General features: G+C 45.7%; 1 protein-coding gene across 5 annotated transcripts in view; it reads right to left on the minus strand.

Annotated features, from left to right (window-relative positions):
• CSMD2 (CUB and Sushi multiple domains 2) overlaps positions 1-16420 on the minus strand; it is a 617682-nt gene that overhangs the window by 126014 nt on the left and 475248 nt on the right. For all 5 annotated transcript variants that reach the window (XM_032246841.1, XM_032246839.1, XM_032246837.1 and 2 more), the window contains 2 exons: positions 13468-13606; positions 7963-8150 (listed from right to left, as the gene is read on the minus strand). In XM_032246841.1, coding sequence (XP_032102732.1) covers positions 7963-8150; positions 13468-13606 — 327 coding nt within the window. The remainder of the gene's footprint in view (positions 1-7962; positions 8151-13467; positions 13607-16420) is intronic.

Here is a 16420-nt window from a genome sequence, read left to right on the forward strand (position 1 = left end):
GTCTTTGTGGCTCCCTCTCTTAACTCTTTCAGGACTTAGCTCAATGCCTCCTTCACAGTGACACCCTTTGGGCAGCTACTTAAAATTGCAATACTCCTCTTCCCAATGCCCCCAACACCCTCCCCTACTATATTTCTCTCCACTGCAGTTAACACTCTCTCATCGACTCCATAACGACCTTATTTTTTTCTATCTTCCTCCACGAGAACATAGATTTCAGAAGGACAGCTGTTCAGTTTGTTCATAGCTGTATTCCAGTGTCTGTCACATGGTGGGCACTTAAATACCTTCAGTGGATTATTGTGGAACTTCTAAAAATGCTAGTTAAGGGAAGTGGAGTCAGCTGAGAGAAATGCTTATCGGCCTTTCCTTCTTTCCATCTGTCCTCCTTCTCTCAGTCCGGAACTCACACATGATGGCAGGAACCTCAGTCGCCATCTTGGATCCGAGATAGCCTTGACGTGGGGTCCATGGACTAGCATGGTAGAGTAGAGAGGCAAGAGAAGCCAACGTGGAACTCCCTCATCAACCCTGGGCGCTGTCCTCCAGATTTCTTTTATAGGAAGGCTGATAAATGTCTACCTTATATAAGCAACTGTGTTTTTGGGTAACTGCTGCACCAGCATTGGACCCTAGCTGGGTATGACTACCCTAGAACTTTACAGATGTCAGAATGTCCTTTCTTTCCTTATTTGTGTGGCAAACTCCTACACTTTTTAATGCCACCTTCTCTCTGGCAGAATTCTGTTTCTCTTTCCCTGTTTTGGTAGCTTGGGCAAGGGTATTTCTTTCCAGTGGGTTCTGAACTCCTGGAGGAGAGGGACCATCACCTAGTCTTCTCATAACCCTGGCAACTAGCACAGAACTTGGCACCAAGGCTGGCCTTATTTCGCACATAAGAGAGGCTTAATAAATGGCTGCTGAATTGTTTGGCTGAATACTCTGAGACTTGGAAAATCAACAACCACATCAATGATTCCAACTACAGACTCTATTCTATATTTACTCACACGTCAGAGCAAGATGAGCTCATCATCTCAAGCATTACCACATTAATAATAATGACAAGGATAATGATAGGGATGATAGTCCCTTACATAGGAATATCGCTTCATAATTTTCAAGGCACTTTCCAAGCCGTTATCTCATTTGGGTCTCACAATACCCTCTGCAGAAGGCAGGGCCAGTTATGCTCATGTTCAGTTTATAGATGAGGTATATGGTGATCAGAGAGACTAAATGAGTCTTCCAAGCCTTTCAGCTATTTAGAGGTAGAATTAAGACCAAAATCAGGTCTTTAGTCAGCCAAACCAAAGCTCAGCTGTGAATGATAACACTAAATGACTAAAGTATCATGGTGATTATGATAAATAAAACCCAAGCCCTTTAAAATGGGAAAATAAGAAGAGCCAGCTTCTCTCTGGTCCTAATAGATGAGGCTTACTTCCAAACCTTATAAACTGCAAAAACCTGAAAACAACCCAAACATTCAACCAGTAAGGAACTGGCTACAAAGGGTGGATTAGGGCCATCTACTAAAACACTAGCAGCCTTTTAAAGGAATAGCACTAGTCTTTGAATACTGATATGGGAAGGTGTCCAAGATCTATTCTTGGGCTCACACACACAAAGTCAGATTACAGATGAGCACATATGGTGCGATCTCATTCATACAGAACAGGGATCAGCAAACTACAGCCCACAGGTCGGTGGCTGCCTGGTTTTGTAAATAAAGTTTTACTGGAACACAGCCATTTGTTTACATATTGTCTGTGGCTGCCTTTAGCATTATGAAGCAGAGCTGAGCAGTGGCAACAGAGACCATCTGGAGTAAAAATACTCAGTCTCTGGCCCTTTCCAGAAAAAGTTTGCCAACTCCTGGTACAGACTTTACATTACTTTATATTTATAGAAAATATCTGAAATGAGATACCAAGCTATTAATAATGGTATTGCCTGGGATGATGGTATTTGCGGGCATGCTAAGTCTTTAAGAGTACATCTTACATTCTTTTATATTGTTTGAATTTGTCCAACAGACATGCATTCCTTTAAAAGTAGGCAAAATGGAAGACATTTCTATTTTGCATTTAAGAAGAATGACCCATAACAGCAGCAGGTGGTGGGAATAGGGGTGGTAGCAGGTGAGGCCATAGCTTCCAGGCCCAAAGTGTTACTTCCAAGGGCTTGAAAGACAAAAGAGATGCTTTTTAGGATCTTCCATTAAAAATAGATTCACTTTGGTCTTTCTTGAGTTATTTCAGATTCCCTAACACACTTCAAATTCTTCCCTCTGAAACGCCCCTGACTCCCATTGCGGCACAGAGGGCTTCTACTCAACTTTTAGGGCTCTGTCTAAATGGACCCTGCTCAGAGAGGCCTTCACTAACAACCTTTCTGATTTCTTTCTCAGAGGAGCCTGTTCTTTTCTTTCCTAACTTCTTATGCTTCTTACTTCCTGCCATTTCCCTCACTCAGCTTCAAAGTTACATTAGGGTAGGGACCATGATGACTTTGCTCCTTGCTGTATTCTCGACACCGAGCACAGGTCATGGCATGAAGTAGGAGTCACTGAGCAATTTGTTGAATGAATGAATGTCTCACACGTGCATAGATGTTTTAGCACATTCCTGCCTAGGAAAAGGCTGCCACACATGCTGGAAGATGAGAATAAAGGTCCTTTCACCCTACTGGTTCTATTGATATCTGTGGCCTAAAGAAGGACATAAACCTCCCTGTGACTCCATTCTAGTGACTGTGTCCAAAAGACGGGAGCCCTGCTGTTCTGTGTTTCCTTTTAGCAAAGGGTAAAGCCACCCAGGAGGATGAATTCAGAATAGAAGTGCCTCTGATCAATGGTTTCATAGAAATCCACAGATGACATGACTGCTGTCAGAATCATCTCCTAGAAAGTCTGCCCAGAGAGGACTAAGACACCACAGTCACCCTTCAGAAGCAACTGAACAGAGACATCTAAAAACCCACCCCTCTTTGCCTTAGAACCAGGTGGACTTCCAACATCTCATCTACAGAAGGGTCCATCAGTCTAACTGTCACGAGGATGTGAACTCCATGGAGGCAGAGACTTCATTTGGTTCCCTGCCCTGTTCTCAGCTCCTGTAAGAAGGTTTGGCACATGGTAGCTGCTCAATTCATATTTACTGAATGAATAAACAAATAAAAATGCCTAATCTGCTCTTGCCCCTTCTGCAAAAGCCTAATCCCATGATGCTGCTCAGTGAACCCTTGAATGAAGCCTGATCCCTCAGATGATCCTTTGGGATCTGAAACTGGAATATAAACTGGGAAGTGATTCAAAGTCAAGGGTGATCCAAGTGCGGTGGCTCACACCTATATCCCCAGCATTTCGAGAGGCCAAGGCGGGTGGATCACTTGAGGTCAGGAGTTCGAAACCAGCCTGACCAGCATGACAAAACCCCGTCCCTATTAAAAATACCAAAACAAGCTGGGTGTGGTGGTGCACACCTGTAATTCCAGCTACTCAGGAGGCTAAGGCAGGTGAATTACTTGAACCTGGGAGGTGGAGGTTGCAGTGAGCCGAGATTGTGCCATTGCACTTCAGCTTGGGAGACAGAGTGACATTCCATCTCAAAAAAAAAAAAAAAAAAAAAAAAAAAAAAAAGTCAAGAGTGAGATGGCCATACTTGCCCCAGGAGAATGGACAAGCAAGGAAAATTGATCTGTAGGGAGGGGAGAATGCAGCAAGTGCTCAGACGGAGACAGGGGAGAAAGAGAGCGATCCTGGAGTGAGGATGATTGTCTCAGCCTGTGCCTCTCCCAACCGGATTCCAGTCCTTTGGGAGTTTATGCTTCCTGCCCTTGGGTTCTTGTGTTCTACAAATATTTTGCCTTTTTGTGTCAGAGGGAGTTTTTGTTATCTGTACTGTTAAAATATAGAAACCTTTTAGCTTAAGTTATTTAGGTTTTTGTTTTCTCATAATAATGTCTCCTTTTTGTGTCAGATTGTTTTGAGTGGGTTTCTGTTTCTTGTGTTTTTATTATAAATTACCCCTTTGTTGCTTAAGTTGCTCTGAGTGTTTTTTTTTTTATTTTTAAGCTAGATCTTTCCTAAGATTCTACCAAACTGTTTCTGCTTCCCATTTGGGAAGCTGGATGTGGAGAAAGGCTCCTGGTCTTTCTGCCTTCGGTCACAGGAAGGGTTAATCTTAGAGAGTAATTTCCACTGTGCTAAGCCCAGCTGACTCCAGCAACATCTCTCTATGTGGGGCTCTCGTAGGCCCCTTTCACCTCCCTAAGCAAGACCCCAGAAGCCACAGCTCCCAGGATACCCAGATTCTCAGCTTTAGCAGAGCCCCGGATCTCTCTAAAAGACATGGACACAGGACACAGGTGGCTGCTGGGTGCAGAGGCCAATTCTGCTCTTCCTGAGGACCTAGCCCTGCCTCCATGTGGATGTCTTCATTGGGCTGCATCTCCATCTATGGTTCTCTCCAGACTCACAGGGTGTGGAGTGTCTTAAGTTCTTTGCTATGGACTGGCAAAGCATATGGGACACGTATGTCTATCACAAATATTCATGTAATAAATATCCCACACTTATGACATGTGCAAAATATTATGCTTACACTTTATATCTTCAGTACACAGAAAAGAACGTGCACTGTGTTCCTCTGGGCTAGCCCCATAAAGAGGGGTCTGTACCATTCTCCCTTCCAAACAAAGACACAGCTAATGCAATACCAATTACACAGGAAAAAGGAGGTGGGATGAAAGTGGGTGGATTAAAGCACATGTCAAGTACTTACTGGCACCGGGTACTCTGCTTGGTGCTGTGCCTATTTGCTAACCCTCACAACAACTCCTTCATTTAGTGTCACTGTCCCTTTTTCATGGATGAAGCAATGCTCAGAGGAGTTAGGCAGCTTGTTTCAGGCCATGCAGTTATTAAGTGATGGAGCCTTCCTTATAAAGAAAGATGTTGTGCGTGGGAGGATATCATCAAAGCCATGGGATCTGATAGCAAAGTAGACCCATTCCAGGAATCCAGGGATCCTGGCATAAGCAGAAGGAGACCAGAGGGTAAGGCAGGGTCCCTGGGTTCCACCAAATGGGCTACTAGACCAGGGGCCCAGGGAGATAGTAGAGGGTGACTAATTTTTGAAGATGTGAAGTCTGGGAGGGAAGGAAGGAAGGAAGGAAGGAAGGAAGGGAGGAAGGAAGGAAGGAAGGAAGGAAGGAAGGAAGGAACTAATGGAGGACACTTGAGGCTTTCAACAGGCACCCTGACCCCTCAAACATACATAGTTATCTTTATCTTGGTACTTGCACTACAGATCCTAATAGGGTGATGCAGGATGCATTTGTAGGCTGTGCCTCTCCTTTCCCCTCCCTCCAGTAATCAGCCTTCCTTTAGCTGCTTGGCTGGCTCAGATGGCAGCTGGGAAGGCCTTATGTTGGGCTATGGTTTTAGACCTAAAGACCCCTCTAGATACCACCCTGGATCAATAGGTAAAAGTGAAAAGAACTTCACTGGGAAAGAGATTTGAAAGTATGGCTCTTAGACCATGAATTTCCCTGGAGAAGACCTGGGGGAGGGATGGCCACAATAAGGTAGCCATGAACAAGGTGACTAGAGAGGAAGCTGAGGGGGTTTCTACCCAGTAGTTTACTGTATCCATGGAAGCTGAAATGTCATCTTATAAAAAATGAGGCTGACAGGGGTGACATTTGGGGTGAATTTTGGAATCTCTGCCAGGGAGAAGAGTCGGAGTTGGATCAAGTCAAAGGCAGCTCTGGTGGTTTCTAAGCCTTGGCCGGTGGAAGGGACATCACTTGTAGTGGCTCTAAGTATCATGCTTGTGCAGCTTCGTCTGGGTGTTCTCAGCCGTGTGGGTGTGGGTTCAACAGAGGGTACAGTTTTGCAAGGGTTATGCACTTGGAGGACTAGGGGACAGGGTAATTGAAGGTACTGATAAGAATAGGAATGAAGAGATGAAAAGTAAGAAATAGTGATGGTGTGGCAATGGGGATGGGGGTGGCGGGAGCAATTGAGGTCCCAGACTGGGTCTAAGTCGTGCCTTCTGTTAGAATTCGAAGTATCTGACTGTGCTGATATCAGTGTGCTGAAGAGAGTTTGGACCCAGGAGGTTTTCCCAATGGCAGGTGCCAGGAGGAAGAGGGGATGTCAGAACATCCATTCCCTAGGCCAGCCCCATGAGGCAAGAAGACTACAAGGAAAACATTCTCCATTTCACGTACCAGTCTTCTAGAACTGTACCTTACAAACAGGACATAATCAAGAACGGGGAGGAATTCAATGAGTTGATGGATATAAAGCACTTAGGATGGTGCTGGCAGTTGGTAAACACTAAGTTTGCCATTGTGCTAATTAGTGTTATGTGTGAGCTCATGTGAGATATTCCCAGGGGTGGCCAGAAATATTTAATGAGGGGACAGTTTAAAAGGTGTCTCAGGTCCTACGTCCTACATTTTGCAAGCGGGGAACATGAACCAGAAAACCTTTAATTTTAACTGGTAATGTGACCCTGTTTGTATGCACAGGCTGATGGGGCCTGGGTGAACTGAGGTTATAGTAACAATAACAAAATCTATCATTCCCAGAGCATCTGTAGAGTGTTTAGCACATATGGAGCATTATACATATGTATGTATATATATATAATATGCATGTATAAAATATCTTTTAATCTTAACCTCCTGTGACATAATTATTACTAGCGACACTTTGTAGATGATGCTCCAAGAGATAGTAACTTGCCAAGCTCACAAATCAACCAAGGAAGGGAGCTGGGATTTAGATAATGGGATTTCGGATAATTAGGGAAGAATGAAAGGTCAAAAAAAGATAATAGTATAGAAGACAGTGGAGTGCCTGACAGCCTGGAACTCCTCTTACTGCTACTAATAACATTTGAACATTATAGAATGCGTAATATGTGCCAGATACTGTACCAAGGACTTTCATGCCTGGACTCATTGATCTTTACATTTCTATGCAGCAGGAATTTTCCTACCATTGTTTTATAAAGGAAGAAATGGAGGCTTCAAGAAGTTCAATACTTTATCCAAGGTCACACACATGTTAAGTCATAAACATGAACTTTCAGTCCAATTAATTTGACAGTCAATGCTCTTAACCAGGCAGGGACAGCCTGTTTTTGTAAGGAAAATTTTTTTTGGAATGCAGCCATGCCTATTTCTTTATGTTTTGTTTATGGCTGCTTTGGCGCTATAGTGGTAGGGCTGAGTAGTTGTCATAGGTAAACCTACAATATTTACTATTTTTGAGAGAAGAATTGTTGACTCTTGCTTTTGATCATAACACTATTGAACTTGCCTTAATTAGCACAGATGTGCAATGTGCAATGGGAGTAAGTCAGCTGGCAGGATGAGCAAATGTGATAAGGAGGTATCAGAAAGCGAGCAGTCTATGACGAGATGTCAGAGTGTGGCCAAGTGGTGTCCTTGGGACAGAGGTCCAAGCACCACGACCCAAGGATTAGATGAGCCGTCCATAGGCATGTTGAAGTTACCCAGGATGGTGAGAAGCTCTGGGTGTAGAGAAAGATTGAAAGATTGAGCCTCATATCAGAACGCTCTTTAGTGAAGGGGAGTGCCCAGGAAGATATCAGCTGATAGCTATGAAGCTTATGAGGTTGAAGTAGACTTAGGAATGACCATCATAGAAAAAGTGAACAAGAAGAGTAGTGGTTGAAAATAGATGGGCTGCAAAAAGTATACTGGTCCCCTTTCTTCCCACTCTTGGAGAATATAGGGGTGGAACACTAAGCCATCTAGAGGGGTGCAGGAAAGGCAGGTTTCTGCAGGTGGCAGCAGTGCTAGGGTTGGTGTGAGCTTGCTGTGGTCCAGCCCAGGGCTCTCCTCACTATGCTACACTACTTGTTCTCTGCCATGTTGGCTGGACCTGTCCTCAGTACTCTCTGGCACCAGGGCCCTTACCTGTATAGTCAATGACGAAGCCAGCATTGCTCACAGATGCATCGCTGCGGAAGGCGAGGAAGAGGCTGTTGCTGCTGCTTTCAATGCGGCCTGGGAGCTGGGAGCCATAGAAGCTTCCTATGAGAGGGCTGAGAGAGTCCCGTCCGTCGTAGATATGGAGGAAGTCATAGCCAGGCTCCAAGTTAAAGCTAGGGAAAAAAAAATCCCACCCCCACCCCACTAAGGTCAAATAAAGGCTTTTGCTGGGGTCTTAGGTTCAACCAAAGCATGGGGCCTCCCAGGGAGCAAGCCCACCATCCCATTGGTACCCAACTCCCAAAGACTGGCTGGTAGAAAGGAAGAAGATGAGGCCTCGATGGCCTCAGTCAGGTGAGAAGATGGAAAAGGCAGGCTCAGGAGCAGAGGCAGATTCCAGTCAGTGTTCAAAAATCTGGAGCGGAAAATCTAACATCTGCCTTATATGGAAGGGAAGATGAGTTGCCAACTCAAGTTGTCAACCAAAGTAGTCCGGAACCCAGGTATCTTACCTGACACCAATATCCTCATACTGTGCTGTTCTGAACCTCATTTTCTAAGAGAGAATGAGCCAACTAGGGAGCCATTCCCAGGCAGGAAGGGGTCTATTACCATGAGGGACCCCAGCTTCGTGGCTTCATCCCAAGCCAGTGCTCCAGCTCTCCTCAAGGTCTGCTATTACACCACTCCTAGCACCCACAAATGTCCTCACTCTTAGCTATTCTGACCCTGGTGTGAGGGAAAAATCCATTTTAAAAACTTAGTTGAGCAAACTGAATATTTGAGTTCATGAATGTAATTTATCCCACTGGAATGGCTAGAGTGAAAATGATGGAAAATTCCAAGTATTGACAAGAATGTGGAGCTACTGGACCTCTCATGCCCTGCTGGTGGGAATGTGAATGGTTCATACTTTCATGAAGTGAATGGTTCACAGTCTTCTAACCACTTTGGAGGACTGTTTCATCGTATCTAATAAATCTGAACATACAAGAGGTCTTTAAAAAGTTCATGGAAAATGCATATTATGAAAAAATTATGAATGGAGTTCAAAAGTTTTTTGCTCCAAAATAAGCTCACACTAACTTTTGATAGCATGTCTGCACAGGATCTGATGTGAGTCATTAAGAAGGACAAGATATCAGCCTGAAAAAAAGCCTCCATCAGAGCAAACTGAATTCTGCTAAAATTGAAGCAAGAAAAGACATCAAATTTTTGGTGAAGTTTGGGGAGAAGAATGGTGACATCACTGATGCTTTGCAAAAGGTTTATGGGGACCATGCCCCAAAGAAATCAGCAGTTTACAAATGGATAACTTGTTTCAAGAAGGGAAGAGATGATGATGAAGATGAAGCCCACCAAGGTGGACCTCCACATCCATTTGAGAGGAAAAAAATTAATCCTGTTTGTGTCCTAATTGAATAGGACCAATGATTAATAACACAAACAAGAGCCAACACCATAGACATCTTGACTGCTTCAGATTACAGAATTTTGACTAAAAGCTTAAGGTTGACCAAACTTTCTACTTGATGGCTGTCAAAACTATTGCTTCTAGATCAGCTGCAGACAAAAGCAGAGCTTTCAGTGGAAATTTTAAACATGTGGGATGAAGATCCTGAAGCATTTCTCCCAAGGACAGGAGATGGAACATGGATTTGCCAGATTTGTCTACAATCTGAAGACAAAGCACAACCAAAGCAATGGCTAGCAAGGGGTGGAAGCGTCCAGTTGAAGCAAAAGTGGACTGGTCAAGAGCAAAAGCCAAGGTAATGGGTTTTTTTTTTTTTTCCAGACACTCCAGGCATTTTGCGGTTGATTTTCTGAAGGGCCAAAGAATGATAACATCTGCTTATTATGAGATTGTTTTGAGAAAGTTAGTTAAAGCTTTAGCAGAAAAATGCCTGGAGAGCTTCAGGAGAGAGTCCTCCTCCCCAACAACAATGCTTCTGATCATTTCTCTCATCAAACAAGGGGAATGTTTCAAGTCTCAATGGGAAATCATTAGGCATCCACTTTACAGTCCTGATTTGGCTCCTTCTTATTGCTTTTTGTTTCCTAATCTTAAAAAAATCTTTAAAGGGCACTTATTTTTTTTTTTCCTTCAGTTAATAAAGTAAAAAGGACTACATTGACATGGTGAAATTGCTGGCACACTCAGTTCTTTTGCGATGGACTAAATGACTGTTATCGTTTATAAAGGTGTCTTGAGGTTGATGGAGTTTATGTTGAGTAATAAAGTTTATAATTTTTATTTTTATCTTTTAATTCAATTTGTACACAAACTTTTTGAAGTGACCCTGCTCTGGTACAGCAATTCTACTTGTAAGTATATATTTAACAAAGGCAATTGATACCAATCAAGTGTGCAAAGATGAAAACCATAGAAAAGTAAATGAGCTTGCAGAGAACAGATTTCAGAGGCAAATTTGCTCATGCCCAGCCACGGGCTGGGATACTCAGATACAGCAGGTCCGCGGTGTTGTTCATAGGCTCTCAGAAATCATGACTTTAAGTGAAATGACATGTAACAAAACCAATTTTTTTTTTTCCCTCATCAACATTATAGGCTGGGTGCAGTGGCTCATGTCTGTAATCCCAGCACTTTGGGAGGCCAAGGCAGGAAGATCACTTGAGGCCAGGAGTTCAAGACCAGCCTGGCCAAAATGGCAAAACCTCTCTCTACTAAAAATACAAAAATTAGCCCAGGTGTGGTGGTGTACATCTGTAATCTCAGCTACTTGGGAGGCTGAGGCATGAGAATTGCTTGAACCTGGGAGGCAGAAGTTGCAGCGAGCCACGATTGTGCCACTGCACTCTAGTCTGGGTGACAGAATGAGACTGTCTCAAAAACAAAAACAAAACAATATAATGATATGACATTGAAGGAAACACTATTTGAGGAGCTGCTGTACTTCATTTTACTTAAAGTCACAGTTTCCAAGATGACACTGAGGACTTACTGTACTCTATTTGAAATTGAGAGAAAAATGACTGCTGTACCCTTTGGCTAAGATATATAGTGGAGGGAGGAGGCCATGCGTCTCTAGGACAAAGGAGGTAACGCTGGCTGAGAGACAGGATAGGGGACTGGGAGCCAGAGGTGCACTGGCCTCCTTCCCACCCAACATCCTCTCACACTGCTGTCAGTTGTGGGGTCACCACACCACTGCTGGGTGACACAGTCCTCTTGCCCACGTAATTCAGCTTCTTGACATCTACTCTTTTAAAAGTCACCAGGGAAGGTTTTGGAGGGAGTCAGTCTTGGTCACAAATGATGGCATCACCACTTCCTAACTAACTTCCTTCTTTCTGTCCCTCCCTTCCTTCTATCATCAAATATTGAGCACCCTCAATATTCCAGGCACTGTGCAAGGTGCCAAGGACATGGGGACATGTCAGGCACCATTTCTGCCTTCAAAAATTGATGGTGCTGTAGGAAGTGACAGGCATGTCAACAACAAAATAATGTATAAAGTCAGCCCGAGGCAGAGCAGGAACACAAAGCGAGGTTCCTTGGGGAGGATGAAAAATCAAACGTTTATGGAGGGGGTCAAGTCTGAACTGAGTCTTGGGAGATGAGAAGACCCTTAGAGGTAGGACAAGGAGGGAACAGGAAGTTGCTGTGAGACAGAAACAGAAGCAAAGTCATAAGGATGTGAAAGAGTCTGTGAGGCCCTGGAACTGCAAGGAGCTCCGTCCGGCTGGAGCTCAGGGCTTAGTTAGGATAGGGTGGGCTGAGGATGGGGTGGGGGGCTGACTGGAGAGGTAGGCAGGGGCCAGATTGTTTGGAATGAAGCTCCAAAGTTTGGCCCCTTATTTATAAGCAAGAGAGGACTATTGGATCTATTTGTTTGTTTCTTTGTTTTTGAATTGAGGTATGATTTACACCATGTGAAATGATCAGCTCTAACGTGTGCCCCCCATCAGTTTGGACACATGCACATCAAGACCGAGAACTGTCCCACCATGCCAGAGAGTTCCAAGTGCCCCTTTCCCATTCAACCTTCTCTACCCTCAGATGCCAGCACTGATCAGAATTCTTCACCAGGGATTAGTTCTGCTGATCCTACAATTTTATAGGCATTGAATCATACGTTATGTACTTTTTTGTGTCTGCCTTCTTTCACTCAGCATAATATTTTTGGGACTCATCCACGTTGTTGCATGTATCAGTAGTTCATTCTTTTTTATTGCTGAGCACTGTCATCAGAGGATGTTAAAATGGAAAGCAGGGTGGTTATTTCAGCATTTTTGAGTGACAAGATCACTCTGACAGCTAGCTTAGGGAGAGATCGGCATGGGAGGCAAGATGGGGCAGAGGAAGCCACTAGGAGATGAGGGCAATAATTTAGATGGGAGATGATAGGGCTCAAACCAGGAAGGGAACTGACAGGATGGAGAAGAGGAAAATACATGAGTTGAGTGAAGACGGTGGAGGCTGCAGGCCTCGGTCACTGCTAGCGGAAGAAGCCGTGAGAGCAGGTGTCAATGCCAGCCCCAAGGCTCAGAACAGAGCTCTTCTGGGGGAGAAGGAATAGGCTTGATTTTGTACATGTTCATTTGTGGCGTCTGCAGGCCCCAGACAGAGATGTCCAACAGCTGGATAGTGAGGCTGATGCTCAGAAGAAAGCCAGGGTGGGTGGTAGAATGGAGTCTTCCACTTACAAGAGGAGAGTGGAGACACAGGAATGACTGAGCTTGTCCAGGAAAGGGGTGTGGGGGAACAAGAGGAGGTTTTGACAAAGCCCGGCAAAGGAAGACGCGTTAAAAAAGGTCCACGCGAAGTCACAGAAGAGCTTGGAGAACCGGGGAGTGTGACTTCACACAAACCAAGGGAAACATCAGACTAAGGATGGAGGGGGTGATCAAGAGGTGGATGGGATAAAACACGGAAAGGCCCATTTTGTTTGGAACCAGGAGTTTGTGGGTGGCTTTTATCAGAGGGGTTTCCCAGTGGAACTGTGGGGGCAGAAACCAGGTTCCGGTGAGTTGAGAGTGAACGGGAGGTGAGGAAGCAGAGAAAGGCAGAGATAGTTCTTTTGAAGAGCTTTCCTGTAGCAGGAATGAAAGAGCAAGTGCAGGACCTAGATGGGGGAATGCCTGGGACCTAAGCCTGTCCATTTACACCTGTGGAGTGGGGTGGGAGGGGCCCGGGGAGCAGACAGGGGATGCAGAGGGCGGGGCAGGGGCATCCAGCAAAGGTCCCCCTTCCGGGTCCCAGTATCTTCAGCGGTAAAGAAGAAATAATAGTAGTTTCCTCACAAATTACTACAAGGATTAGATGAGATGATATGCGTGAGACGGCTGAACGTGGTGCTGGGCACGTAGACGGTCGATAAATGCTAGTTTCTCTCTCTTGGCTTGTTCACCTCCCATGGAGCTGAGAATTCTGCTCACAGACCTGTGAATACTCACCTGGAGACCCAGGTCCCAGAGCCCCTAGCTGCTCCGAACCCTTCATCTCCCACCCGGGGGAAAGGTACATACATGTTAAATACCAGGGCGATGACGTAGTCTGGAGAGACGGTCACTTTCCAGTCACACTCCTTGCCTGGCGGGTAGGGCTCTGGGTAATTTGGTGACAGGATGACTCCGGATGGTCCTGTCAGGTCGCCCCCACAGGGAGCTGAGGAGAGAAGAAGACAAGGTGAGGCTGCCTGTTCGCCCTGGGCTCATTTTCATGGGTGTTGCTAATGTGCTATCGAGAGAGGAGGGGCTGAGGCTGACAGGCTGAAGTTAAAGCTGGCTGAGGGGCTCAGGGGAAGGTGGAATGATGGAGTCCTCCTTTAGAGTGGTGGGAATGTTTCGGAGATGGTGGTGGTGGTTCTGTGACACATACCAGGTGACGCTGAACTGTTCATTGAAACACGGGTAATTTTACGTTAGGTGCATTTCACCTCAATAAATTATTTTTTTAAAATACCTGGCCCTGCTGCTTCCCAGCTGTGTGAACTTACGGAACTCATCTAGTCTCTCTAGCCTTCGATGTCCTTCCTCTATTATAAAAAGAGACATTATCTTCTTTGTGGAGTGGTTGTAAAGATTACTGGCGATGTCTGCTAAAGCATTTGGTAGAGAGTGAATGGTTGATATATGGAGCTGACACTGTCTGCAGACCTATGAAGTACATGGTCTTCCTTCACTGCCTCACATCCAGCTGCCAGGCGAGCTTTGTGGGTCCTGACTGCAAGTTCCTGTGCACTTGATGTCAGGAGGAGTGGGAAACACGCTCACATTTGCCTGCCAAGCACAGTTGGTCTCCTGCACTGCCAGTGCTCCTGGCATCTGCTCACGGCTGCAGATACTTTCCAACTTTCCAAAAGGCCTTGTCCAAGCGTATGTGTGTGCCTCAGTTGTATGGCACTATTATTAATCCCCAATCAGTCGGCATGGTCGCCCTTCCCTGAGATGACAGGCCTTTCAGGCAGGTGGGGAGGAAGAAGGTGGCCAGGTGACACAGCAACCTATTTACCTAGGGACCTTCTGGGCAGCTTCCCCAGAGCATGGATCAGCTCTTTTCCTCCATGCCTGGGGCTGTTGTACCATGGCATGAGGACTGGACACAGTGAAGGCTGGGAAGCGTGTGGGGTCATTAGCAGGATGGCTAAGGCTGTAGATATGGCTTGGTCTGGAAACCACAGGGCACCAGCAGAGGATGCAAACACTGAGCCCACAGGAACACAGACAGCCATTTAAGGGCTGGCTAGAAAATCCAAGAGGAGTTTTTGTGGGGACAGCAAAAGGGTATTCCAAAGTTAGGGGCAGCCATTGGCTTGTCATAGAGTTGGGCACTGCTGCTTTGGCTGTGTTGTGGAGCCACCTCTGGCTGTGGCTTTTACTCAGGGTCAGGCTTAAAGGGCTGGGTCAATCCCTAACAGGGTCTCAAACAAATGGTAGGTCTTTAGGTCAGGCATAAGAGCCCTGATGTGGCTGAACATCAGGCCACATCAGTGAGGAGTCTGCTTTTTTTTTCCCACATGGGAAAATAATATCCCAAGTACCATCCTGAGTACCAGAAACACTCAAGTACGCATCTATTACGTATTAGACTTGACACATTGCATTTTAGATACACTATCTCATTTATGTCTCATTAACAACTCAACAAGCAATGGATTATTCTTCCTGACTTATAAAGGAAGAAAGTGAGGCTCAGAAAGGCTAAGTAACTTGCCAGAGTTACTCTGGGACTCAAACTGACATGGGACTGGCTCCAAAGTCTGTTGTTTCCCCTTCTCTACCTCCACACAGTTGGTGGCAGTGGCCAGTGTAGAGGAGTGCTTCTCCCTGCAGACCAGCAGGGGAGAGCCGAGTTGTTGCAGGAGCTTCTGAGTGAGGGTGGTGCCTTTAGCTGGATCTGCTCACGTCTCACTCACGTCTTCACTGAACCCTTCGAGAGCAGAGGGCTAGATAAATGGAGCCAACCAGAGGCCAGTACAATCAGGCTAGACCCTTGAACTTAACAAAGAAAGATGGCAATGTCCAGTTCATGGAGTGTGGCCTTGCCCAGGCCAGCCTAGAAACAGAGTCTGATGTGGACAGTGAGAGTGGAAAGCCAGTGTCATATCAGAAGTCCGAGCTCTGGGAAAATCTTCCCGGGGGGCACAACGAGGCCTCCATTTTGGGTTCCCAGCCTCCACCTCCCTCTGGCAGCTCAGGGGCTTCTTCCTTTAAGTTTGCCACAGATGGGGTGAGTCTCTGTGGTTTCTGAAACTGCCCCCATTACTCTCCCACCAATCCCCAAAGTACTGTCAATGTCTCTGAGTTCTAGGCTGCTGCTCCCTGTGCACAGCTCTCTTCTAGATGTGCTTCCCACTCAGAACCCCGGCATGGGCTTCACTGGCCGCTGCCTGTTGTGCTCCAAGGCCTTGCATGGATCCCTGGGCTGCCTCACCAATAGGAAGGATCCCACTGCTCAGGGCTAGTGAGGGGTCCTGTTGAGGTTACTAAACCACGGTTGCCCAGATGGGAACGGGGGCAAGCTGCAGATCTTTCTAGACAGCCAAGAAGTGGGGAGGTTGGACTGAGGGCAAGAATTGTGGAAAGGGCATTGATTTGGAAGTCATACAATCCTGGGCTCAGATTCTGACAATGCCACTCATTGGCTGTTTGAGTTTGGTCTAGCTGTCCACCCCTCTGAGCCTCTACTCCCTCATCTTGAAAGTAAAAGAATAACGATGATAATGGCGTCTAACATCCACAGTGCTAAGTATGAATCAGGCGCAGTTCTTAGTGCTTTATAGTATTTTCTTTTTTAATCCTCAAAACAATGCTAGAAGGTAGGTACTATCGTTTTCCCTGTTTTACTGGTGAGGAAATTAAGGCACAGGGAAGTTGAGCAATTTGTCTAAGGCCACACAGCTTGCTGTGGTGAAGCCAGACCTGAGCCCAGGGAGTGGAATCCCAAGCTCTCACCTCACCCTAGAGTGATTGCAGCTGT

This window comes from Sapajus apella, unplaced genomic scaffold, assembly GCF_009761245.1.
Source record: "Sapajus apella isolate SASKATOON/1434 unplaced genomic scaffold, GSC_monkey_1.0 scaffold62, whole genome shotgun sequence".
NCBI lineage: Eukaryota > Metazoa > Chordata > Mammalia > Primates > Cebidae > Sapajus > Sapajus apella.